Source organism: Balaenoptera musculus, chromosome 13, assembly GCF_009873245.2.
Source record: "Balaenoptera musculus isolate JJ_BM4_2016_0621 chromosome 13, mBalMus1.pri.v3, whole genome shotgun sequence".
NCBI lineage: Eukaryota > Metazoa > Chordata > Mammalia > Artiodactyla > Balaenopteridae > Balaenoptera > Balaenoptera musculus.
Window position 1 is genome coordinate 33777171 of NC_045797.1, and position 27094 is coordinate 33804264.

At 45.1% G+C, this 27094-nt stretch overlaps 1 protein-coding gene across 4 annotated transcripts in view; it reads right to left on the reverse strand.

The window, feature by feature from the left end:
- The window catches only part of MEIS1 (Meis homeobox 1), a 138417-nt gene extending 114570 nt beyond the window's left edge, over window positions 1-23847 (reverse strand). For 2 of the 4 annotated variants that reach the window (XM_036873876.1, XM_036873879.1), the window contains exons 1-7: window positions 23121-23847; window positions 21034-21260; window positions 19052-19193; window positions 18455-18505; window positions 17599-17649; window positions 16004-16150; window positions 11142-11207 (exon numbers count right to left, since the gene is read on the reverse strand). In XM_036873876.1, coding sequence (XP_036729771.1) covers window positions 11142-11207; window positions 16004-16150; window positions 17599-17649; window positions 18455-18505; window positions 19052-19193; window positions 21034-21260; window positions 23121-23132 — 696 coding nt within the window. In that variant the 5' untranslated portion in view covers window positions 23133-23847. The remainder of the gene's footprint in view (window positions 1-11141; window positions 11208-16003; window positions 16151-17598; window positions 17650-18454; window positions 18506-19051; window positions 19194-21033; window positions 21261-23120) is intronic. The other 2 variants (XM_036873880.1, XM_036873878.1) reach the window with 1 other exon arrangement.
- Window positions 23848-27094: the final 3247 nt, after the last annotated feature.

Consider the following 27094-nt stretch of genomic DNA (forward strand, 5'->3'; position numbering starts at 1 on the left):
TTTCTGGCAGATATGTTCAACTTTTCCCTCTGGGTCCTCCTCATCCTTCTCCCCTGCCTGGAATGCCCTGCTCTGCTGTACCTGGCCCCTGATTACCTCCTACTTGCTAATGAAGTCGCAGTTCAGATATCACCACCCCAGAAAGCCTTCCCTGATACACGCACAAACTTCCCCCAGGATGAGTGAGGTTCCCCTCCCTGAGCACTTAGAGTACCTCATGCACACCTCTATCATTTCATTCTCACATTGTTTTGTGATGACCTGTTGAGCCTGTCTATAATTCTACACTATAAATGTTCTGAAGTCCTGGACTATATCTTCTTCATCCCAATGCCCTCCATCCCAGGAAAATATCATTAGACACATTAGACACAAATATGTTTTGGAATGAATAAATGAATAACAAGTGATTTATAGAGGATGTCTATCGTCACCTGATACTGTGATCCCCTATATTAAACATCATAAAACATCTAAAAAAGACTTGCACAATTAAAAAACACCTGCCACACTTGCATTCACACAAATGTACACCACTATAAAAATATAATAATACTCTGTTGCAAGATAACACAGGCAAAAGAAAGTAAATTTGAAGCCAGACACATCCTAGACCACTTACATGGTCTGAAGACAAGTCACAACCTCCATAACCTTAACATCCTAATCCGTAAATGAGGATTAAGAAAATACTCCTCTGCAGACATAGCATACATCAATTTCTAGGCGTGCAGCAAGTGGCACCTACTATAGCTTTTAATGCGACAATAATAAAGTAACAACACTAATGGAACAATGTAGGTTGACCTAGTCAACCCTGAAATATCTACATACAGGTGTATTCAGTTTATGGACCTTCTGGAAAGAACGGTTAACCTGAGCTGGTTTCGTGTACAGCTCGCTATGCCTTGGGCTATCTCCCAGCTGGTGTGTGCTCAGGGGATGCAAACTGATCTTATTTTCACCTTCAAATAACATGATTTTACAGGTGGTTTGCTCCTCCCCACCCCATCGAGTTTCATTTGATACCTAATATTTATAAATCACTTTACAGTCTACGAAGCACTTTGACGTTTTATTGCACTTGGTTTTTCATCACATCGGTATGATGCCAGAATCATTTTTTGTTTTTTTTTTCAGGCCAAAATAGTGAGGTTTTTTTCCTTCAAAATGTCTACCCTACCCGTCCCACTTAGAAAAGGTGGATAAATGAGAGTCTCAGGATCTGGATTCTGAAGAAGTCAGCTAGCAGCTATGTAGAAATTGATGAAATGATCACAGTGTCCAAAATCTGAAGTTCAGTCTGCACCTATCAACAGGCTTTCTCTTTGGGGAAGTACACTTACTTTTTCAAACCACCAGGGCCTCTTTAGTAAATGATCTCTAGTGGCCTGAAAGAGCTGGCTCGCTTCTGAAAGTGAACAATCCAGTCGCTCCAGACCAGGGGAGTCCCAATCCACGTGGGGAATGCACCAGTGTGCGTGTACACAAGCTCACACCCCTACATCTGCACACATCCACGCACACACGTGCACACGCATACCGGCACTGGTCCACGAGGCAGAGCCGGCGGGCTCACCGAATGCCACCACGCCACACCGCCAGCGTAGCCACATCTAATCGGTCCCCCTCCCTAGACTTCTCACCTCTGTCTAAACAGTGTCTCTCAGGATCCTTAAAGGCACATAACTTCAGCAGGTATGACCCTTCAATGTGCCTCTCAACCAATGGTGCCATCTGAAGAAAGGGCACCACAAAGACCCAAACACGGAGCAGTAAGGACAAAAGGGGTCCAGGTCCTCCTATGAAAAGGGGTACATGTTACCTGTGTGTACATGAGGCTGAGAAACTGGGGATCCTGAGAATTTTTTATTTATGAGTATCTGAAGTCTGCTGTGTTGAAACTCCTGCTTGAAGATCTTGGTGGCTCCCACTGGCATCCGCTTGATAACCAAAGCATACCAGAAAGCTCTCTACACACTCGGCCGTCAAATCGCACCTTCAATTTGCTAGAGCCCTGCTCTAGCAAAACCTGCTCTAGTAAAGCCTGCTCTTCTCAAAACCTACCATCCAGCTGCAAATTCAGATAATTCCAAGAAAATGTAACATTCTTTATACGGATTTCCAAAAAAATCCCTGGAAATCATTAAGCAAAGTTCATTTAACCAGGACAACTTTGAGCAGGACGCTTTAACACAGTGAAACTGCCCCCTTCCCTTTCAAGATTGTATATGTTTCTAAACGCCAGAAGCTCACAGATTAAGACCGCAGCCTGCACACATATTGAGGATCAGGGCCACGTTGAAATGTGCTCGGGAACGGTCTGGAGGCAAAACCTTTTCTAAGTCCACCCTCGGTCCTGCCGAAAGATGATAAAGTTCGGGAGGTGACTGTGGGGCTCTGGGGCAGTCCCTGGTGGTGGCCTTCACGTGCCTGGGAGACAGACTCTTTCAAAGGTTATCTCCCGCACACACTTCTCCTTTTTCTCATTTCCTTCCCCCGTCCCCGCCTCTACCACCCGCCTTGGCCAAGTCTGCCGGCCTGCCAGGGTTCTTGTTGGGCCCCCTTTTAATGCTGCGATAAAATGCGCTTATTACCCACCCCCACCCCCCCCCACCCCCCCCCCCCACCACCCCCCACCCCCCGCTTAATAGAGGCCTGAGGGTAATTCTGGTGACTCCAGGCAGATGGTAAATTCGTGGTGAGACAATGGGAATCCAGCATCCCCTCTCAGGATCTGCGGCTCTCCCCAGGACACCACCCTTCCTCTTCTCACACGTCCAGCCCCACCATATTTGTCATTGTGGACTTTTCATCTAGAAATGCACCTCAAGGACTATTCAATTATCGCTTAATTATGGTGCTCACGACCTTGGTGCCAGCCGGTAACTTGAGGCACGGCATAAGTGTGTCTAACTCAGCATCGAATAAGGTAGAGTTCTAAAACCTTAACAACATAGCAACTCTGATGTATTGCTTTAAATATGTATACATATATATGTATATACATTTACACACACACACACACACACACACACGATTGCATGATAGCAGGAGTGGGCAGTTTGTGGAGGCAGAGACAGCATCTGTTACATCGAGTTCTATATTTCCCAGCTCTCACGTCCCACAAATGAAACCTACAAAAATGATAATTTTGCAAACATTGAATCCTCTATCTCCGTGTAATGGGGTGTGTAGAGAGGAGGAGAAGAATTTTTGTGCTTTTTTGCCTTTGGTGAAAATTCTCCAAGGAGTAATTTCATCTTTAAATGAAAGGTTTTGTATCAGGTGATTGTGTGAGCTCCAGGAATCACCGAAGCCTCTGGTTCAGACATGGGGGGACACGCAAGTGCACTTTCATGTATACACAACGCCATGCACCCATCACATGCATGAGGAATAGGGCAAAAGAACGTGGAGAGAACTGATTTTAGTGTTTTTAATTACACTGTGATGGAATCTAAAGCAGCGAGGCAGTCAGATACATTTTTAAAATCTCCTAGCCCTTAACTATTTTGCCTACTCGCCTGCAAATATCCATGCCTCATTCTCCCAATACTCAAGGCAGCAGGGAGGGCAGTGAGCTTAGGAAGCTCAGGCCCAGCACGATGGGTCACTCCCCGAAAGCTCCTTAAAATCCTACTTTCCCACAGCCCAATATCTTTTAGGTCACAACTCTTGACGCTCTCGGGTCATTACTAATCTGCAGAGTTGAAATAATTCATCCAGGAAATTATACATGAATTGACAATGCGAAGGAAAACGACGACAGATATAAAACACCACCCAAAATATTCCAAATGCTTTCCTTATGAAATCCACACGGCACTGATACATTTTGCCCAATTTTTCGACATTGAGAATCAATGCCAACACCATCCCTTAGTGACCCCACTGTGGTCTCAGAAGAGGATATAGATTCGCACTTGGGGTAGGGACATTCAGACAATTACAAAGAAAAAGAAAAATTACACTCAAAGGGAAACTGCTACCAAGAGGTGATACCAGTTTTATCCAAATCTCAAAACTGCAAAGTAGAGGCAGAACTAAAGATGGTTCAAGTGCACTGAATGTTCAAATTCTACTAAGGAGTTTGTTGTGGAGAACAAAAGAGAAGTTAAAGCCTCATTACACTCGGAATCTTAGTAAAAGTACGTAATTTACGTTTTAATAACCTTTCCTTTCCTATGCTATTGTATTATGGCTGGCATACTATTAATAAAAATAAACTCCTATATTGACTGTATATGCTTTTACTCCTGAAATTGTACCTGTGAACTATAATTCACAGTTAAATGTTTAAAAAAAAAACAACAAAAAACCTCAAATCCAACTGCCACCACTGTACTTGTACCTAAATAATTCAAACCTTACTCTTCATTTATCTGCTGAGAACTTTCCGCTGAAATTTAGCTGATTTTCTATCACTGCTATTTAGGAGTGGCAGAAGAATCTGTAAATTATATGTCAGCATACCTGGTGTTATAAAGTTCCTTTCATAAGACTGCCTGCTTCCCAATGTTTTATTTTACATTTGTAACTCAGTATTCAGTGCGCCTCATTCTGCAAACAAATTAAGATAAAATAAACTCAAAAGTGTCCTATATATAACAACTTCAAACCACAAATTTTCTAGGCAACCATCCTAGCAAAAAGAACATCCGATAAGGCCAAAAACATTGTATCCTCAGTACAAGTAGATACTGAGATCTTGTTAGCAACTGGACCTCAGCCAGGAAGCATTTGCACTCAGAAATGTGGGGAAAAAGTACTCAGCACAAGATCTGCACATAACTGTTATTTGAAGTTGAACCTAAAAACAAATCTGTAGTGATTCACTGTCCTATCTTGGCCACACATCTGAGTGGCCAGTCCCCTTTCACACTATGATGAAATCAGAATAATAGCCACCCCTCCTAATAGGAATTAAGACAGTATTTTGCTTAAACTCTATGATTATATAATGGCCTGTAAAATCACACCCCATTAACAATTACCCAATCTCCTCTCCCCAAATCAGATTCATGTTGTTGAAGCCTGGGCAGACTGTACAGGTAAGAAGATGAAATATTATGTAAGGTTCTGTTTAGGGTTTACTGTTTTAAATGCTTTATGTGCATTCTTACTTACTTCTTATGCAGCTCAGTACAGTGGGTTCTTTATCCCCATGTTACAGATGATAAAACTGAGGCTCGGGGAGGTGAAGTGACTTACCCCCTCACAGCACAGCCTGCATTGTGTATATACTTTATTGGGATACCGCCAGCCTGAAAGGTTGTGTAACTCGAAATTACCATCAATGCCCTTCATCACTCTCTTTCAAGTGTTTCTGAAATCTTCTCTCTTCTACTTCTAAACTCTCAGACCAGAAAATCCACAATTTTGACACAAGAAGGAAACAAGAATTCAGCCAAGATGCAGTCATGTTTTATTCTACTACCTTACAGCATTACGCTTTGGATAAAAGAATAGCGGAAACTTACATTTACCACTGATTTCCACTAACAATTAGCAACAGGGTGTTTTCTAATTTTCCGGTGCGTGTGTGTGTATGTGCGTGTGTGTGTGTTTTAGAAGTGCTGCCAGTTTTTATATTTTCAATCAAATTTTATTTTCTAAGTATCATCATTCTTCAAGGATTTTTGAATTTTCAAGCCCTCTCACAGTGTGAAATTTGGAGGTGGGGAGTAGATTGTTCCCTTTTCTTCATTATTTATCTCGGTAAAATCATTAGAGAGGCCTTTCTCAAAGCATCTTGAAATTTAATTTGTGTTTCTGGTTCCTAGATTGGCTAAGTTCTCTGTAGTTCAAGGCCTTTAACTGAGAGATCAACTAAAGCAACTGCGAATTCCAAAGCAGGAGGCTGAGCTGTACCACTGGTGCACTTTTTAAGGAATTCCAGTTAATCAGAATGCCATTCTTCCTCCATACCCAGGGCTATTATTCTTGAGGCTCTTTGTATTATTTTAACAGTTATAGAGTATTTGGAGTATTAGAAGTATACTACAAGTGAAGAAAAGCCTCATAATTGATTTGTTAATGTTTTATTCTCCTCTTTTTCTATTGGCATGTTCTTTACATTCCCTCAATAAATATTAAATACTCAAGCAATGCTCTCTCTTAGGTGGCAAGCAAACCTTTAGAATGTCGAAACAGTAGAGAGAAGAACAATGCACCTAATTGAAATGGCAGGGTAATTTGGAAAATAAAATTGAGTTGCTGCAAATCCCAAATTCCAGAATAAAAATGTTTATGCTCACTCAGATGCAGATTGTCCCTGGCTTTGAATAATTATTAGAATAAAAAATGAAAACTTGAGCACCAACAATACACTTGATATGCATAGAACAAGCACAGTCTACACGTCTCTATTATTTTGTGCAAGGAAGTGCAGGGCACAATGAGCCTGATATTTTTCTTGGTGTTTTTGTTTTGAATACAGCTTATAAAGCGTCCCAATAAGGTGAAACAATAGGCCAAGCCACCAAATATACAACCAGTGTTAAAAATGTCATGGACAAGATTCTTCAGAAAATGGTAAACACCTTAAGGAAGGGAGAGGGAAGCATGCTGAAAGAAATGAAGGGGTTAAATGATTCTGCTACTCAATATCTTATTTTCCCCCTCAAACATATTAATCACCCAGATCAATTCAAAATGTGAAATTCCGCATTCTCTTTGGCAGAAGCTAGAGCCAAGAAACAATTAAAATGAAAGTGGAAAAATGCATTTGCGCCTGTTATTATGAAATGCTAACACGTACTGACTCTATAAGAGATGATGTTTATCTGTACACTGAGGGCAGTCTTATTATCTACTCAGGGCTATGCCACTCTTGGCAGAGATGCGTCCCATATCTCGCAAAGATAAATTCCATATGCTCTGTAGAGTTATAGCATATTTCCCATAAATAATGTATACAATAGACTGTAAATAAATAATACGTTTATCTGAACTGTTCAAGAGTGAAGGGCAGGGTGCTTACTCAGGAGACAAAGTCTCTTATGAATGAACAATTTCAAATAAAAGTAATGTCCAATGGTGAGTTATCACAAAGTTCTTAACGCTAAAATATTCTTAAGCTGGGGTGGGGAGGGGATGTAAAAAGAACCCCAGATCTGGTGGGAACTTTCAAGTAAATGTTCCAACTAAACGCAAAATGCCCCATTTAATTTTACTGCTAAAGTTTCTATTGTGATTGTAGCATCATAGCTAATAGGGTTTTACCTATTTGCTGCAATTCTGAACTCTCTCTGTACACTACTGCTTTTTATGATCAATGAAATACCTAGACTTAAAATGTCATGTACGAGTTTTTGTCCCATGAAACACACAGTGGATTTTTTTCCCTTTGTGTGAATAATTTTAACATTGCACTGAATAGAAAGGAAGGCTACGAAAAAAAAAAATTCAAAAAGAACCCACGTGCACTAGGTAGTTTGCTAGGACTTTACGCAGTAAAAATTGTTAGTTCCCCACCCCCGAAGTATCTCCCTTTTTGAAGCCCAGGAGACACACAAACTATTTCCACTTTTTGAAAATAGTGGAAGTACGCCTTTAGACCCACAGACATTGTACACCATTTAGTATGAAATTAAGTTTTCAGATCGCTAAGGAATAGTCTCTAAATTACAGAAAACACTATAGGTCACAGTTAATTATAGCTTGTCTGTCAAATTAAGTTAACATTCGAGAACACATCCAAATAGTTATGGAGCCATTAAGGGGAGTTTTATTGTCAAAGAAATTCTTATCCATTCAGCTTCTAATGTTTTTAAAAGAAGAGAGATAAGCCTTTTTACAAGCTGGGACCGAATAAGAAAACTCTGGGTTTACATCAAATTGCTCCCTTCATTGTCCTTTTGATGACTATGTCAGTTTCATTATAAACTTCATTTTCCAGAGTTTCATAATAGTCATAAACACACTTGACTTTAAAGAGTTTCTATGGGACATAATGTGAATGCAAATGCAGAATAAAATGCAAATCATGGAGGTCTGGGACCAAATATGGACTATCAGTTAAGAATCCAGTCACTGAAAACAAACATTTAGGCCTTAAGAGGAAGAGCACGAAGAGGCTGATATGAATCTTTACATCAAGTATTCACAGCCTTGGGGAAAGCAAGCAAGAATAACAGTTTTCAGTTTTTCACCTAATTGTAAAGCACAGTTTGGGAATATCTGATGACTTTGGTTTCTATTCATTCCTGTTCTAAAGTGAGGAACATTTTTCATCTTCTCAGGAAAATAAACCCACATGTGGGTAATAACCCACAAGGTACTCAAATAGGGAAACGAGACCTAGCAAACTAGTTCAAGTTCAAATCTCAGGCATAGGAGGCTTGCCAGTCAGTGGGGGGAAAAGTGATATGAAAAAGAAACAGCTATAGCTCTGTCTTGCTAAATAACAACCAACAACCCAGACATTTACAGCTAATGAATAATGAGCATGCAATCATGTTGTGTTGTAAAATGTGAGGAAAAATCTATAGAAATGGCAATTCATGATAACAATTAATTCTAAGTTAGCATATGTTGTCAAGGAATCATTCTAATATCACTCAAAATGTTAATTATTTACGTACTACTATCTTCTAAATGAGTCAGAATCATGTATGTTTAAATCTATTGTAAAATTTAAGACTTGCTATTGTGTCAAAATGAAGGAAAAAAAAGAAGACTATAAAATGTTGCTTAAACCTGTTAAAGTCATAAAAAGTTGCAGTGATTTTAAAAGTATTACTTAGTAAACTTATTAACAGTAACAGCATTTCCTTTCTGTGGAAAAATACAATTTCATTTCAGTTTTTTTAAAAAACCATAACATTTCACATTCACGGTTCTTTACCTGATGATTATAAATCCTATTACTTGTAAATGGAGTCATGAGACTATCAAGGGAAGAAATCAATGGGGAAATGTATTTTTGAGGATTGCAAATAATATAAAATTTATTTTCACAACTTAGTTATCCTGCAGTAGTTTATGCCATATACAGTGGTGCATGGAAAAGCCAGGGTATGGTTATTGCATGACTTAAAGAGAGTTAATGACTTAGTTCTGGTTATAATTTGTATTTAACTGTATGTACTCATGATACCAATAAACAACAGGTGTATAATTCAATAAATGTAAAAAAAAAAGTGTTTTTTCAACAGAGAAAAAACTCTTTTGGATATGGTTTAGTCAGTTTTAGGAATTCTGAACCAAGAAGTCCAGAAATATAAAATAATTTCAAAAGATTTGCACTCTTGTATTTTCCTTTAACAAGAACATATTTCCTAGATGAAGAAATGCTATTTGGAAAAAGAGTGTTCAGAGAGAGTGTAGCAAAGTGTTGCCAATTGCTTTAATTCTGCACACATGAATGCATTAAATTGACTGAAATTGGATTCTAGTGACAAATATTTAAATGAATATATACTCGCTTATTTCACATGGTAGCTTTTATACCATTTATTAAAATGTCAAATTTAGAAGTGTGGGAAATCCAGCAATTGCCCGATATAGGTCTACTTTCTGGAGAGGCTGTTTAAGACCCCAATAAGCTTTCCCAAATTCCCATAATCCTGAAATCATGGCATATTAAATTAAGGATACAGTGAGGGAGTCTTTTTACCTTTTACACTACATACACATACTCGTCTGCTTGAATTTTTCAAAACTGATTTTATACACGTGAGGTTTCTTCACAAATATTTAAGATAGTAAAATATCCAAACTTTTACTGGATCCCCAAAGTCAAATTTTGGAATGATTATTTAAATTCAAATTGTGAGTCTGTATTTCATGTTTTAGACCCTAACTTTTTAACAGGTACCAATATCCTGATGTTTCCTGCCTAGTAAGGACACCAAGCCCTATGTGATTTACAGCGGTGTTGTTTTACTTGGGATTTTGAAAACTTTCAGGCCTAACATCTGCACAACTGTCAGATACACTGTGTCACATGTATTCTATTTTTATTTCTTTATTTGTAAAAGAATACTTTCCCATAGTTTTGATGTCATTTTTAAATATTAAATTAATTTTTTGCACTCAGGAGAAACGGCAAAAACGTGTTTCAATTATAACATAAACTCAAGTGCTACTTTGATACAAATATAACAGATATCATAATCCAAAAAGGCCATGGAAAATGCTATAGTTGCAAACATTTAAGACTGTGTAACAAAAATGACTGAGAATGGTATCAGTTTACTATCCTTCAACTATTTCCCTGACAGTGGAGTCAAATAATGTTGAATTATAGACCTTCTTACAGGAAGTCTTATTTTGTGTTCGTTTTTTGATCATTCCCTTGCTAGTCTCTATAGGAATTTGGCTGTACGCCGACTTCTCTTTAAAAGTTTCTGTATACATACTCGGGTTGTGTTTGTTGATTAAATGATCATTTATTAAAACTTAAGCATTTCACATTGGTTTGACATATTTACATTTCATGAGAAAATATTGCTATTGCAATGGCAAGCATAGCATTACCAATGTGAAAATACTTCACTTGAATTCATTTGACAGCATTTTCATTTATAAGTGTCTTAATACAACTTGTTATGCTCTCTTCAGTTTCTCCAACTCTACCTGCGAGGGAAGGTAAGCTAGTTTTATAACAGTAGACCCCTCAGTAATACTTTAGTCTAACCGCTTGGCCTTAAAAAACCTACGTTTCTACTATGGGACCACAAATAGTCTTTGTTTTTAAGAATATGGAGTTTTATTCCATAATTTTCCATCCATCACCCGGCAACAGCTGTGTTTTAAATCTTTCGGACTATGACAAACATTTTAACATTTAAACATACGAGTGTTTGAAAACATAATGATTTAAAATTTGTTTATTTTCAAAGTTGGGCAATTACAGCATATTTCAGTTACTTTTTTGAAAGCAGGGCCCGTATTTTAATGCCTTTTCTTCTTCCTCCTCCTTCTCTTCTTCTTCTACTATTTAAGTTTCTCCATGTTTTCTAATAAAAATCTCTATGTTAGGACCGACAGCAAGAGTACACACAACCACTCTATATATTTCCAAATCATGAGCAATGGAGTCATTCTGGTGGGAAAGGGATTGCTATTTGAGTGACCTATTGCCACAGAGCTAGATAAATCACTGAACAATAGTTACTGTTATGGGGCTTTACCTTGTACAAAGTAGCATTAGTATCATTGCTTTCTATTAACCATGGAACTTGCACTGGAGACTTCCACTGAGAGAGAGAGAGAGACAGAGAGAGAAACTAGGAAAGGGGAATAACTTCTGTAGTATTAGCATTTAGACTTCGAGACATTTAACAATGTAATTGATCTCAACCTATCTGCATATACTCTGTACTTCTTTATTTTCCTCTCAAATGTTTTTGACATGCCCCTAATAAGAATCAATACATCCCTACTCTGACATTCACACATAACTACACACAAAGAGCCAATGAGAACACAACAATAAAAACACACCTGGTAAACAACTATCTTTGAAATCAAGGGATACTAAGCAACAAAGGGCCTAGAATGAACATCCCAATTAGCCACTGTAGTGACAAGCAGTCAACACCTTATTATTTAATCATTAAAGAGAATCTTGCCATAATTTCCCTTTGACATATTTCCAAAGGGAATTAAGAGTACCCTGCATGACTCACAACAACAATCAAAATAAAGTTAGATGGTTTCAAGACCCCATCACTTGCAAGGCCTGTGGACACGGAGGTTCCAGGATTAAGGCATTAACTGAGACCCTAAAAGTACTTACAACTTAAATAAGATGTGTCCATGTGTAAGCATTTAGAAACAAACTAACTGACAAAGGGACCATTTTCCTAACCCTTGATGTTTGTATCCAGTTTTCTTATTGGATGAAAATAAATTGCTTGCATTCCTAGTATTAGTAAATATCCCATAGCCTCATCTATTTTTTTCTTCCCCTAAAGCAGCAGATCTAATACATCAAGAATATTAGGCCTCCCTATTCCCATCCCTTAGTAACACCTCCCCCAAAAGAGAAAGCTTAAATCTCCCTTGGAGCCATCCCCATCACACTTTGCAGGGAGGGGTGCTTTCGATCAAGTTCAGTTTTAAGAATTTTATCTCAAGCTATGCTTTAGAAACAACATTCCGGACTCTTCAAATAAAACAATCGCCACCTGGGTTCCCTGGCCCACTGGGGAACCAAATCGCACTGGCTCAGGGCTGCCCCTGATCCCCAAGGCCCAGAAGCCTGGCGCTTTCCAGCCTGGGCTACGCAGCCCCGGCGGCTGTCCCCCCTCCCCGGGGAGCTCAGCAGCACTTGGCATTTAACCTGCCTGGCGAGCTTGGCTTTCTGGTTCCATCTCCGCGAGCCACATTACTTCTCCCCAGATATTAGAGACAAATCTGGATTAACAGGCAACAGGGCGCCCTGTGCAGCCCGCCAGCCCTTGCACAGGAGCTGTTAAATGCAGATTCAGCCGAGGACCCCCCGGAGAGCTGCTATTGAATAAAAATTGTAATCCAAAGGGACCTTTTCTTTGCCTCCCACTGCTCGTAGGAGAACCCGGGTTGGCGCCCGAGCACAGGCCAAGCTACTCCCGCTCACTACCAGCAGGCCAGGCCACCTCGGCTGGTGGCCTTCAGGGCCCGGGGACTCTCGCTCCTCTCTCCACTCCCTCTCTCGACCCCTCCTTGAAATGGAAAATGCTTAGATTCAAAGAGTGGAGAGCAACAAACAGCCCTGGGAAGGAAGGCTTAATTCGATAGCTCCCTCCTGGAGTGCGGCCTAAAGTCTAGCGACTGGGCAGCCGGATTCTTCCCCCGTAACCCCTCTTGGCGCCCCCAATTCCACCCTGGGTCCCCCAAACTCGCGCCCCGCCTCCCCTCGCCCTGCGTCCTTCTCCATCGCCAACCAGGCTCAACCCTGGCCTCGACGCCTCGCACGGTGCCCCCCTCTGCGCCCGCTCCCGGGATCCCGGCCCGGCCCTCACTCCCTGCCGAGGCTCGGAAGCCCCCGGTACCCCTCACTGCTCCCAGGCCCTGGGCGTCGGGAGCGTCCGTGCCAAGCGGGGAGCGTGGCAGTCGGGAGAGGGCGCCCGGGAGGCCTGCGCCCGCGGGAGGTGACTCCCGGGCCTGGGACTTCGGGGTCTGGGGGGCAGGGAGTTGAGAGTGGGGTGGGAGCGGGACTACGGCTTCTACTGGCGTCTTAATCTGATAAGAAAAAAAACAAAAACAAAAAATCCCACCAAACTAACGACACTACAAGGCCAAGTAGATTTCCGTCGCCTTAGCCCTCCGGGAAACCGGCTGTTATCAAAGTCGTCGATCCCAAGTCCCCGCGCGGGTGGCAGCCTTCGCGCCCTCCGAGGAGAAAAGTAAAGTAAAATAAACCGTGCAGCCAGCAGGCCCTAGAGACAGAGGGGTTAATGAGCTAACAAGGCCCCGCGCTCGCACCACACCTGAAGCATCCAGTCCCGAAGCGCACGCTCCACCGGGGCTCAGACTGGCTGGGCCGCATTCGCAGACAGGTGGCGAGGCCGTCCTTTCCGGGCCCGGCCCCCGGGGACCGGCGAGCCGGCTCCAGTTGGGAGCACTGGCGCCCACCTGGCGGCCCTAGTGCCTCGTCCCTCCGTCCCCAACTCCCAGCACAGGGGACTCCACCCCGCGGCCCAGGCACAGTCCCGCGTGCGCCCCGCGCTCTGCGCGCTCCTCCCCAAAGGGAGCCCAGGCGCTCTCGCTCCTGGCTCCAGGGAAGCGGACAATTCCAAAGCACAAGCTTGGGGTTTGCTGCCCTACGACCAACGGAGACTTCGGTGAGCCCGAGGGGTCACGCGAGTGCGCCCACGCGCACAGGCCAACGGTGCCACGAGCTCAGCCAGAGCTGCGAAGCCCACTTGGAAGCGGCGGGCGCGGCACGCACACTGCTCATTTTGTAGGTGGGGAGGTGCATAAAGTGCGAATTTTTATCCAAGACCACTGCCTACCAATCTGCATATCTCAAATAAAGGTAACCGAGTAACAGTTTACCTAAGGAGTAGGGGGAGAACTGAATGATGTTTTATCAATTTTGTATAACCCCCCCAAAACACCCCGAACTCTGGTCCTTTATCTTTGACTTTAATAAAATAATGATTCGATGAGAAAATGGGGTATAAATCTTCATTTTGGAAGCAATTAAAGTGTTGATTTCATTCATGCCCCTAAGCGATTCTTGTAATTTGCTCAGATAGCTTTATGTACCCAGCACTCCGGAGCTTTTAGAATCCCATTTTCTAGTTAGGCTTGTTGGATTACAATTTTTATTCAACAGCAGTTACCCGAGGGTTCCTCAGCGGAATCTGCATTTAACAGCTCCGGGGTGAGGGCTGGCGGCCTGAACCAGGCGGGAGGCCGGGCAGCTGGCGGGGCCGGGACCCGGAGCCGCCTGCAGGTTTCCCACCTCGGTGGGGACGCTCCAGGATCGCGCAGGCTGCCTGTTCCGAGTGTCGTCTACACTGCCGAAAGTTTGCAACTCGCCAAATAGTAGGAAGGACCCGGCGCGTTGGCGCTTTTAAAGCTCAGCTTTGCCTGCCTTCCACTCCTCGTGGGAAAAGGAGGAATTCAGCCTCTGCCGCGGGGTTACCCAGAGAAATCCAAGCCGGGAATTTATTTTAAGGGGTGATATGGAGAGAAGCAAACTTTAAGATGACACCAAGACCGAGGAGTCGGGCATTCCGGCAAGGAGTCTGCAAGGCGTCTGCAAGGCAGCCGCTGGCCAACCGTGATCATGGTAGAGCTTGCAAAGCAAACTCTGCATGACCGGCTGTCCTTTGGCCTAACAAAGGCAGGCTGCTCTCTCCCCCAAGACGGGGCTCACGTGCCAAGTCAGAAAGAGAAACAACTCTGGGCCTTCACTTATAGGTGGAGAGGCACAGAAGGCCCGCCACCCAAATCTTTAGACGCGGTGCCACAATTCACAACCGAGAGCTGTCCTGAGCCCTGTTTCCTCTCACCCACTCCTCACGTTTTCACTTTCAGTGCATTTTTGCAACTCCTCTGGACCAATCCAGAGATACAGCGACAGGAGCGGGGCGGGGGGAGAGAGAGACTGGGAGCAAACATCGGTGTTGGGGTGAGAGAGAGAAATCTCCCCCCCCAGCAACTCCAAATAAAAGTCGTCCCCACTTAGCAAAGCAGTGGAAGAAGGGCCTGGAGGGAGGACGAGAGAGGAGGGGGCGAAGCAAGCAGAGGCCGGCAGTTCAGAGCAGGGCGGCGCGAGGTCCACCACCCGCCACACCGAGGGAGTCCCGGGGCGCCCCTGTCGCTGACACTTCCAAAAGCTGCCAACCCAGAAGGCCCAGAGCACGTACCAGCTGGAGGATGAGTGGAAAGGAGGAGGAGAAACGTCCATATTTATCTGTTTTTATAACCTCGGCCTGGTCTTATTTTTTCTATTAAGTACAATAAAATGGGCGAGCTTGCAGCAAGCACTGCACAAAGCAATGTTCAGTGAGGTCTAGAAGCGTTCGGCCGAGGAAAACTGACAAGACAGGCTAATGAACCGTATAGACAGGGAGAAAATAGCCAGCATTTGCTAGATTTCAAACCCTCCCTGTCTCTCTTAGACCACCTATCTTGGGTTTATTCCTAATAAAATAAGAAATAAGCAGACCCTACACTTTTCTTTTCTTCGAGATAGAAGGGGGGAAAAATGCTCCAGAACAAAGCCCTACAATCAGAGGCGGTCACTGGCAGTTAACACTCTCATTATTATAGAGGGTAAATAAAATAAAGACAAAAATTAAAAGCGACAAGAAACAGGTCAAGTTTGCAGGCAAAGCTTTTACAAGCTCATCTCTCCAGGTCGAATCCCAGAGCCAGCCTTAATGAAGCAATAATAGCCACATTATTCAAAAATTTTCATTTCGATGGAAATGTATCTAAAAGGGACTTAATCATATGCAAATAATAAAAGGAGGTGGTAGTGACCCAGCAAGCAATATGCATACAGATTTTTTTTTTTTTTCTCCCAGGGATGTTGAAATTGAAAAGCGCATACCTGGTCAGTTAGATTTGCTGATCTTGTTATATCTTCACTGTCTGATTTTGATCCTCCTTCTCTATCGTCTATCACCAAATCGATAGGCATTTTCCCTTTCAAACAGCTAATATACCGGTGGCAGAAATTGTCACATAATTCGTGTACCTACATTATGACAGAAATAAAAAAATGGAAATATAATCAGGAGTTCATAAATGACATTGACAAGTGCAATCCACCCCCCTTGTGAGATCCAAACTTCTAAATAGGGGAAACACAGGGCAATTGTCCTCCAGAGACCCTCAGACGCATCCAGAATTAAGAATAACTTTCTTTTCTTGCAAAATAGAGATATCGCAGAAAATTGACAGTGACAAGATGATTCACAGGCTACAACATATTCAACACCCGTGTTAAATTCATCGGCTCCCGGGGCTGTGGCCATTAGAGAGGTGACCTGCGTGGGTGACATTTAAGGTAAACTATTTAATTTCATCCAGTTACTTTATCAGAAATCCTTTTCCAACATGTCTAAGAAAAAATTTATATATATATATATGTGTGTGTATATATATATATATATATATACACATATATATATATATATATATATATATCTCCAAAGGACCAATACTGTGTTGGTATAGGATATATGCCTGACAACCCAAGTCCCTGTAACATTTGTCATGAGGATTTCTATCTATAAGAAGCATATTTTATGATGCTTCCTTGAAAAAAAAAAAAAGACTCATGCTATGGGGGAAAAAACCCTACAGCCACAAAAAGATATCGAATTGATTTTTAAAAAAAAAAAAAAGGAAAAAGGATGCTTCAAAATATTTAGGCATAAGTGGAGTGGTCTCTTACAGGACCCAGGCATCACTGACATGCAAAAATTCACAAGAAACCCCAGTGTGCTTGCAATTTAATGTTAGTTTGAATTACAATGCATTAAGTTTTTATTGCTGAGATTTATGGAACAGCTAGCAAAATCACGTTATCCCACACCCTTTCTTGAGTGTGAAGGTGGGGTGTGTGCAGGATTCTCAGATTCAAGAAATTGACACAACTATCAACTCTGCTTTGTCTCTGCAAAACGGTTAAAGTGCCTCCCCCACCACTCCTCCAGACTCCCTGCCTCGTCCTCCTCCTCCCCCTCTGCCTCTCCCCTGTGTCTGACCTGCCGCTGCTCTCAGACTGTCTTCCAGAAACTCACTAAAACTAAACAAAACTTTTCCCCCCTCAGTGGTAGCAAAGAAGAGGAGGAGGAAGAAGAGAAGAGACCACAGAAGTATATAACCTGCAAGCAAACTCGCAACAGCATTCTAAACATCAAAGGGGATGCGTAGAATTGCAACTATTTATACAAAGCCAGCAAGGTATTAAGAATGAATACAAGGCTAGGGCGTTTGTGATCCCGGTTTTAGTGGCTAAAATTGTAATTAAACTGCAAAGAGAAATGGACGCTAAGATTGGCCTTGACACTAATTACCAGAAAGAAAGTCATTTATGCAAATGTCTCAGAAGCCTGAACTTCAGCCATTCTGAACCCTCCCCCTCTGTGTGTTTGGGCATGAGGGGGAAGCAAAAGGAGAAAAAACTAGAGAAATTACCTTCTCTAATTCCAACAGATGAAACCTTAATACTTGTATGGCTTGAATCATCTGCAAAGATACAAAAAGAATGAGCGCCCCATTCCTAGTTTGCAGAAAATTGGCTGTTGCAGCTCTAACATCGCCAGCCTCCCCCCGCCCCCCAAATAGAGTTATTTTGATTTATGGCAATAACACTAAAACTTAACAGCAGCGAGTGGGTACCATCTAGAGGTTTATATTTCTTAAGGAGAAAAAAATAGCTAAAACAACAACCAAGCATCTAAGGGGGGATCATAAACCTTCTCCTCCCCCATGGCTCCCCCCCCCCCCTTTCTCAGCCCCACTGCCCCTACCCCACCCCCAAAGGGCCGCATCCCTCGACTAGGTGTTTCCTTGCAAGGAGTGCACGGAAAATATTCCCAACAGTCCCCAGCCTGTGGCTTTTCACACTGCAAACTTGCTACCACCTTCTGCACACCTTTCAGATAAACTGGTGGTTTGGGGCCTCTGGCCCGGTCGCTGCCCTCATGACGCGACTTTGAGGGCTGGGAAGTCCGCAAAGTTTAAGCACACACGCTGACAGGCCCGGAGATAAATCCCCGGGCTGATTAGAGCCGCGCTGCCCGGCTGTCATAAAAAACAAAGCTCGCGTTTCCCCGCGCCGGCTTGCCCGGCCCCTCTCGAGGTGAATTTATTTCCCCGGGACCTTGTCCCGGACCACTTGCGGGTGGATGGAAACCTTTGCAGCCCACTTGCAGATAGGGGAAGACCGGTCTAGAAACCTCAGGGCTCTCAAAGTAAAGCTTGGGAGGAGGGGGGATTGTGTGGCGGGGGAGGGAAGGTGGGAGGAGGGGAGTAAGGGGTCCGCTCTTACCAAGTTATCCAGTTCTGGATTAGAAGAAAATAGAGGTTTTTCTGCGCGAATCTAAATACAAGTGAGAAGGGGTGGGGGAGAGAAAGAAACATTTGAAATCTGGTCGCCTTCCTAGTTTCTTGCCTCATTACACTGTCGGGGGCAGGATGTAACCTCCGGGAGAGGCTCTGTGACACCGAGTTCGTCCCGTGCAGAAACCCTTCAATGTGAGTCAAAGAATCCGAAAACAAGCCCAGGGCACAGGGTTACTTCTCCCAGCAACTGTGCTTCTAAGAGATCGCTGCCCAGCTCGCCAAGTCCAAGGCAGCTCCTGCGCGTGGGCTTTGGGGTTGCATTTTACAGACTGAGCTTTCTGCGTCGGGTTAGGTAGCGGGAGTGGGTAAGAACTGGGGTGATTTTCAGGCGTCCGCAAAGACACTCATTTAGGAGGAAAAGCTCAGAGAAGATGTAATAGGCCTGGCTTAGGGCGGACTGTTCGCTGGTTACTTTTGCAAATGTGCTGGGTGAGAGGGAGGGAGGTTCTTTCTTTTCTTTTCTTTCTTTCTTTTTCTTTTTCTTTTTTTTTTCTTTTACTTTTGAAACATTGATTTTGCTGACCTGTTTGGCGAACACGGCTATATCTTCATTGAATGACTCTGACGAGCAGACGTCCCCGCCCGCCACCCCCGGCTCGCGGGGGGTACAAGTAGCTAATTCACATTTCTCAAAAATCAGTGCTAAGAGAGGGAAGAGGGGGTGTCTGCAAGAAAATACAACAGTCACAAACAACACAATGGTTAGTCCCGCGGCAGTGAAAAAAGGCGCCCAAGAAAAACAGCAGGACGAGCTCAAGGCGGGGACCCCCTCCCTGGTTTTGTCATCTACTTGTTCCCCTTCCCCCGCGCCCCCAGGTGACTGCTCACCTCCCCTTCCTCCTTGGGCCCCCGAAGTCGGAGGCCCTAAGCCATGGACCGTATCTGAGGATCGGTTCACCATATCTGGCCGGAGAAATTGGTAACATTTGCTAAGAATAAAACCCAAGCGGTTCCAGCAGCCATTTTGAATTAAGTTTCCCACCCCGACCGGCCCTCGTCCCTCCTCTGCACACCCAGGACCTGCAGGGGGGGAAAGGCGCGGGGCGCAGGGGGTGGGAAAGCTCTTTCAAGTGGGTTCCTCCAAGGCCGTCTCGCGAAGCCCAAGGCTCTGGGGATCTTGGTGGCAGGCGCTCAGCTAACTTGGGGAAAGGACCTCTCTGGTTGTGGGACCGACTGTCAGAGGGCTGCATCTCCCGATCCCGACCCCACGGCTCTCCTCCTCGGCTCCCTGCACACCTCCCTCCCTTCGCCGATGGTCCCCACCGCCCCCCAAAGAAAGTTCCTTCAAATGTTCCTGCGGTCAAGCCTTTCAGTTTTGTTCCTGCGTAATGGCAAAGCATCTAGTATTGCGAGGGGCCTAGATGTCGCTTATCCCAGCCCATCAAAAAAAAAAAAAAAAAAAAGAGCCTCCTCTAATGCCCAAAGAGGTGTCTCAAGTCTTTTATTAGCTCTCACAGCCCAGCTGGGAATTTAACAGTTTGGGGTCCTTTTCAAAAAGCTTCCCCAAATGTTCTGTCCCGGAGCCTAAACGATTTGCAGTTAACAACACTGCGGAGAGGACGCTGGGATTTAAACAAGCCCTTCGCACAAGGGACCAGAAGATAAAGCAGAAAGGGTTTTCAGCCAGGGAGGGTCAGTGTTGCCTGATTTTTTTTTTTTCAAAAGAAGAAATAAATAAAAATAAAAGTGGCTGCAAAGTAAAAAGAGGTCCCCCAATACATCAGCACACAGTAGGCACAAGTGACTTTCAGAGGGTTTTACTAGTCCAGGGTCTAACCCAAGGGCCCGGGAGAACACGGTGTGAACTGCAGCGGAAGACGACACCGGCCCGAGAGCACCCCGCATCTACTTCTAAATCCTGCAGGTTTCGCCTTTGAACACAAAGTCCTAAAATGGCTAGAAGTTTCTTAAGGTCTGTGACAATTCAGAGCGAGTTCCTCTCCTTGACTACAGTGGTCCAACTCCCTAAATGCAAAGCATGTTCCCCCTTGCCTGACCTGCAACTGGCCTGCCTTGATTTTATTGTGCGGTGGCAGAGCCAGCATACGGCGGCTGAGTAAACTTAGCAAGTCAGAACAATCAGTGGCTTAAAAGATTTTCCTTTAAACTAAAAGTTTCGTTCCAACACAAAGGCGCCTACGTTTAGAAACCCCCAACACTCTCCCCGCGAAGTCGAGTGAGTGAGGACTCCAACCCGCTGAGCTACCGAGCCGGGGTCTGGGGGGACGAGGGACATTTGGCAACTTCTGCACGGCGACCCCTCCGCGGGCATGGCCTCGGCGGAGCGGGGCGCTGGACTGGCGCGGAGCGTGTGCGGAGATGGGGGCGGGGGGGGCGTCTGGGATGGCAGGCCGCCTCCCCCAAATCTTCATGCAAAGCGAATGAAAAGTCACCAAATAATGTACCTCCAATCCAGAGGGCTCTGGCTTTCCTCTTACTGAGGGCAAAGGGAAATAGAGAAAGCATCGCCTCTCAACTGCTTAGCCTGCTGCCCGTCGTACCTACCCATAAATGGCATCTTTATCTCTCTTTAAAGCGTCATTGACGGAGGAGCCCATGCTGGGAGCCATGGCGTTGGTGTGAGCTGTGTGCGGATACTGATGCGAGTGCAGAGGAGGCCCGTGGTTCAGGTGGTGGACGGGCTGCATGGACCTGGCCGCGTGCGGGTCCCCATACATCGTGGAGGGGATGCCTACTCCATCCATGCCCCCATAATGGGGTAGATCGTCGTACTGCATGACAAACAGGAGAGAAACAGGTTCAGAAGGCCAGGCAGGCAAATGGGGGAACGGCAGGGCACGGAGCTTATATAATGTCAGTCCAGCTGGATCCTTCAACCCCGAATTCGGTGGCCTTGCATCTCTCAAGCTGAGATTTCTCATTTAAAAAAATATTTTTAGAAGTAAAATTTCTAGGATTCTCGGTAAGACTCGGCTAGATTGAATGGTCTTGCCCTAACTTGTGTCCCTATCAACTAGCCAGAAATTCAGGATCCTTTGGCAAAAAAGGAAGGAAGAAAGAAGGAAGAAAGGGAGGCATTCTCCCGGAGGGCAGAAGGTAAAACGTGCACGTCTCTAGAGGAGGAAATTCAAAATCACAATAATAAAACGTGCCAGGACAGTACAGCAAACCCGCCTAGTTTCACAGACCCTTCCCATCAGGGGGAATTAAAAAAAAAAAAAAAAAGTTACGATGGGAACAGCTAAGCCAAGCACGTGAATTCAGACAGGCTTCTCATTTTATTTGCCTGCCAGCGTGGGGTTAGGCAGTCCTGCAAGACACTGCATTTCCTTTGCTCTCCAAGACAAACTCTGCTAAATCATACAAAACTAACTGGCTCCCTTATAAGTGAAACTCAGAGAAGGGTAGCTTCTCTTCAACATCGGGGCTGAATTTAGAATTGGGCAATATTCCCCTCAAGTTAAAGAAAATGTATAGTTGGAGCAGTTATTCTATTTTTTCTATTCTTATGAACTTTCCCCCTAGACTAGAAGTCTGTGAGCTAAATGTTAGTCATCAGGTTTAAAGCAAATTTAAAAGTAAATGCACATTCAAACCCCCCCCCATCTTCCTTCTCCAGAAAAACTACTTTCATATTGTCATTATTTTTGTGTGCAAAATTTAGCTATTTAGGTTTTCCTCTTTGCTTCAATTCAGGCATGTTCTTTTCCCAAGATTTGGAGGCGCCGAGAGTGTAATGATTTTCAAAGAAAAGAGGAATTGCCACTTTCATCTCCTTCAAGCCAGAGGTGTGAAAAGAGTTTGGAAGAACGCTGACATTTGCCTGAACCAAAGGAGTAAAGAAAAAATGTGTCAGCCTAGTAACTTTCTTTTGCAAACAGGGCTTTGAGGGCCAGGGCACAAATTATGCAAGGAAGGCTTTTTGTAGACCCCTTTTCTTTTAAGAAACTACCTCTGTTGGGTTGTCATTGTCTCACTTTACTCTCACTACATTTCCATTCAAATAGGAATATTGGGGAAATTAGTATTGCATTTTTAAAGTGAGTAGTTGTGTGCTTAGTATCCAATTAGTGCAGGGCTCTTCTAAGAAAAACTTACAAAGTATTACCTTGCATAAAAAACCATGTACATTAAAATTACTTTTAAAAGATGAATGCTTTCCGACCCCCAAAACCGTTGTACTATGACAAAGTTATTTGCTTAAAAATGCTGAATACTTTCAGTGATATTAAAGATGAGCATAATCAATAACATATCAGAAGTTTCTAGCTGCTTATTTTAATTTAAAAATAGCTTTAAACTTCTGCTCCTTGAATGCTCACGCTATATAACATTAGGTATCTAGCGCTGTTTGTTTTTGTTTTTTAAACAGATGATTACCCGAGCTTGTATTTTTATTTATATAGCTGCTGGTTAGGAATCTATAGAAAACTTGATTACTTGAATTAACAATTACATGTTAATATACATAAGTCTACAAATGCATTGAATAAATCCTCTCGCTTTAGGCCACGGCTTTAGGAGCCTCATTCAAAAAGACAGAGAAAAAAGGAAACTTTTTAGCAGTGTCTTTCAGCCACGTTTCAATTTAATCTCACATTTGAGTTCCACAATTGTTTTTTAATACGTACCCTTTGCGCCATCGGCCTCCCTGGCTCCCTTCCTACTTCAACTTCTAATATATCCTCTTTAAGGCCAGTGTGAAAAGAAACAAATACGTAAACTCCCCCGGAAAAAAAAATAAAAAGCACGATGAAAAATCCCTTAACGTCTCCAGCAACGTGAGCTACTGGTCCCAGATCTTCGGTCTATGGGACCTGAAGCAAAGCTCCCGAGTCACTGAGCATAAAAGCGCTCCGTTTCCAAGACAGCAGCGGGGGCAAAAAAAAGCAGATCTTCTCTCCCCAAAAAATCAGTTAAAAAAAAAAAAAGCGCCCCTCAGACCCAACTACCAAATCTCATGGCTTTCTGCCACTCCGGCTGTCAATCACAGGCGAGGTTGTCAACGTGGTGAATGAATGATCATCCGCTCAGTCTTCTTCTGGTCAGAACACCTCAAATGTTAATATTCAAATGCACAAAGCCCTAGCTCTCGCTTCCCTTGAATCAGTCCTAATTCCTAATCAGTTTCTCTCTTCTCTCGCTCGCTCTCTTTCTCTCTCTCTCCCTCTCTCTCTCTCTCTCTCTCTCTCTCTCTCTCTCTCCCTCTTTGCAACTGCTGCACTGGAGGGAGATTAGAGGAGGAGGGTTAAAAAAAAATGTCTGTCTGAGTTTGTCTTAAAGGAGCCACGATCGATGCTGCCCGCTTGCAGTCCCCGTGCGTGTGTAAAGTGTGTGTTGCACAGGCGGAGAGGTGGATTCCGACCAGAATGCTAGAACCCGGAAGTAGTGGTGGCCATAACAGGTCGCGTCTTACACAATGCATTGGGCTGCAGCAAGTAGGCTCCTCGGCAGGGGTGGGTGCGCGAAGCGAGCTCTGGCCGCACTGGAGAGGCAGAGAGGCGCTCCATTAAATCGCACGCCCAGGCACAAACACCCACACACCCAGGGCACACGCGCACAAGCGCGGGTAGTAGCCCCCGGCCGCCGGCTTTATTTTCCGTATTCTTTTCTCTCCCTCCCCCTCCAGACTCTCCCTCCAAAGCTCTCTTGAAATAGATTGGGAATAAAAGCGGGGCAGGCAGCAGCGGGAGTTATTTTGCACAGGGCTCCGTGGATTGACTTCCTGACTTTCCTCGAAATTATTGGGGTCTGCCAGTATTTTTCGGGGCGGAGGGGGGCTGGTGCAGAAAGTAGTGGATTCTTAGAACCAAACACACCACGTAGAAAAGTCAAACCAGGAGTGAAGAGGAGGAGGAGCAGGAGCAGGGCTGGGAGAGGCTGTGCTAAGAAGTCCCGAGAACGTGGGGTGGAGATGGCTGGGGCTTTCTGCAGATCCACCTTAGAGTTTTTGTTTTTTTTTTTTTTTTGCTGTCAGAGGTGGACACCCGGCCCAAGGAAAGGAAATAATTGCGTTTTCTCACTTTGGGGATCTGGACGCCCCCACCTCCTAGTCCCGGAGGCCTCCAGCCCCAGCCCCGGCGTCCTGCGCAAAGTGAGAGAGGAAGGGAGGGAACAATGAGCCCAGAGCCGGGAATGTGCCCCCAGCGCCTGTTTACAAACACGAAGCTATTTATGATCGCCGGAAAGCGAAACCCGACGCGGGCTCTGGGCAGCCAGACCTCGCGGGTGGAGCCTGGGCCAGGGAGCCGCGGGGAGGGAGGCTCTTTCTCCGACCCGCTCCGGGCGAGGCGGCCGTGCGCCCAGGGCGCGGCGCAGCGGGGTCGGCGCGCTCGGCTGGGGCTGCAGCCGCGCTGCCTTTGTCTTCGAGGCGCCGAGGGGCTCCGGCCTCGGCCACGCTCTTTCCCCGGCGACGCCCCGCGCTCTCCTCCCCATGTCCTTCTTCCCCCCCACTCCTCTTTCCGATCCCCAGTCCGGCTCAGGGAAAACTCCCAGTGCCAAAGAAAAAGAAATTCACTTCGGGGGCTGAGATTTCAGACAAAAAGCTGCCCCTACCCACAACTCGGAGGCCCCAACCAGCCACTAATTTGAACTTTCTCCCTTTAAATACCTATTTTCCGGTTTAAACAAACAAAAAATTCCTTTTCTTTATTCTCCCGCTCTAAACCTGCCCTTTATTATTATATTATTATATTTATTATTTTCGTTTTTATTTTTCTGCCCGCCCGGCTCTGATCTGTCGAGATGGCTCAGCCGCAGCAGCTCGACCAGCGGGCTGGAAACCTCACATCCCGGAGCAGGGCTCGCAGCTCGCTCGGCTCGGAGCACGATTTTTTTTTTCCTCCCTCCAGCTGAAACCTCGCAGAAAACTCCCCCTGCGGTCGAGTGGAAAATGAGCTCACCCAAATCTCGGTAGGCAGCCGGGGAGGAGGGCTCGGCCAATCAGGAGACGCTCCCGCCAAGGCAGCAGCTTATTGGCTGCGGGGAAAATCAATTATCAAATAATCGATCAGCAGGGAGCTTCGATCTGCCGGGAAGGCAAACTGCCAGTCCGGATTCCCGCCCTGATGGTGGCCAAAAGGCTGACTCCCCCAAAGCAGTCGGCCTCTAGCTCCCATCGCCCCTACCCTCATCCCACCCCGCCAGCTGCGGACCATCCCAAAGCGGGGGAGGTGAAGGAAGGGGGAAGAGTTTTGAGAAAGATTAGGGGCTCGTATCCGCATAGACAGTTTGGAAAAGATTAGGAGCTCTCAAATGTATTGAAGCCAACTCTTAATGCGCAAACTAAAAGAGAATTCGCATCGGTCCGAGAGACAGGACTGAAGTTTCTGTTTAAGTGGGCTTTCGAGGAGCAGGGGACACACAGGGCGAGCATCAGAACGTAGATCTGGAATCAGATTCCACCGAGCGCACGTACCTCCCTAAACGTCATGTATTGCTTCTTTTAATACTTCTCACGAGTCAACGCCCAGTTCCCCCAATAGTGGAGTTTTCATAAAGCCGAGCATCAGAGCCTTCCCAGACTCCCGCACATCTCCCCCGCCCCGACGCCGTACTCGCCCCATGTGTTCCCGAAGGGCTGACACGTTCACCCAACGCCTTCGGATGCGTTTTTCCTTGAAAGAGCTCCGACTGTTAAAAAAAACTCATCCTAGGATCCCCCATCATTTGCATCTCTGTCTTCTCTCTTCCTTTCTCCCCCCACACCCCAAGTTTTAAGATCTTTTACTTTTCACCATCGCAAAATGTAGAGTTTTCTGGTACAAAAGCCTCGACACATCACGCGGGAGGTTAAGGCAGGCCCGTGTGTCAGAGCCGAGAGGATCCAGGTGAATTACCAGCGCCTTTGTGCCACTGCCTGGCAACCCCGAACCCCCACCCCCCGGCCCTTCCCCAACGTGAACTTGGAAACAGAACTCAGGCCAGGATGGGACCTCCCGGTCTCAAGAAGGCCATTTCTCTGTTTAATTCCTGGGAAGCTGCGCTGGCTGGGCCAGCCAACGCAATCCTTTTCCGATTACAGAGAAGACCAAACTGGGCCGGCCGCCTGCAAGCTCTTCCTGGAACCCCAGCCGGCAGCGGCCAACACCTGAGCGCCTTCCGACGGCTGCTCGCTGGGCTGTGAGCTCTTTCTCTCCAGCAGGCCCTCCCGATATCAGCGCGGCTGGCGGTAGTGGGGCACGCAGTGGGGGGGGGGGAGGGGAGCGTCAAGCCAAACACCGACATGGGCACAGCTACGTTTATGATCCTAAAATGAACTGCGAAGGAGATTGTGTAAGTATAATTTAACCGAGAGAAATTTACTGCGAAATACATTTCGATCACCATAGTCTTTAACAGCCCTACGGGTTCTCGGGCAAAGACCTAGGTGACCGACCGGTTTGGAGTTACCTCAAGTCTGCGGCCACGTTTTCAAATGTGGAAAAGGCCAGTTCTGGTATATATAGTTCTTTGTCAATAGAATGCATTTTGTATTGATGCGTTCCGGTAAGTTCTCTCTTTTGTTTTCTAGCAGAGATGGCAAAAGAAGGTTCAGGTAAATCTCGCCTTTTCCAACACAACCCTAAACTTCAAGCAGTAAAAGACTATTACGCTCTTCAGCCAT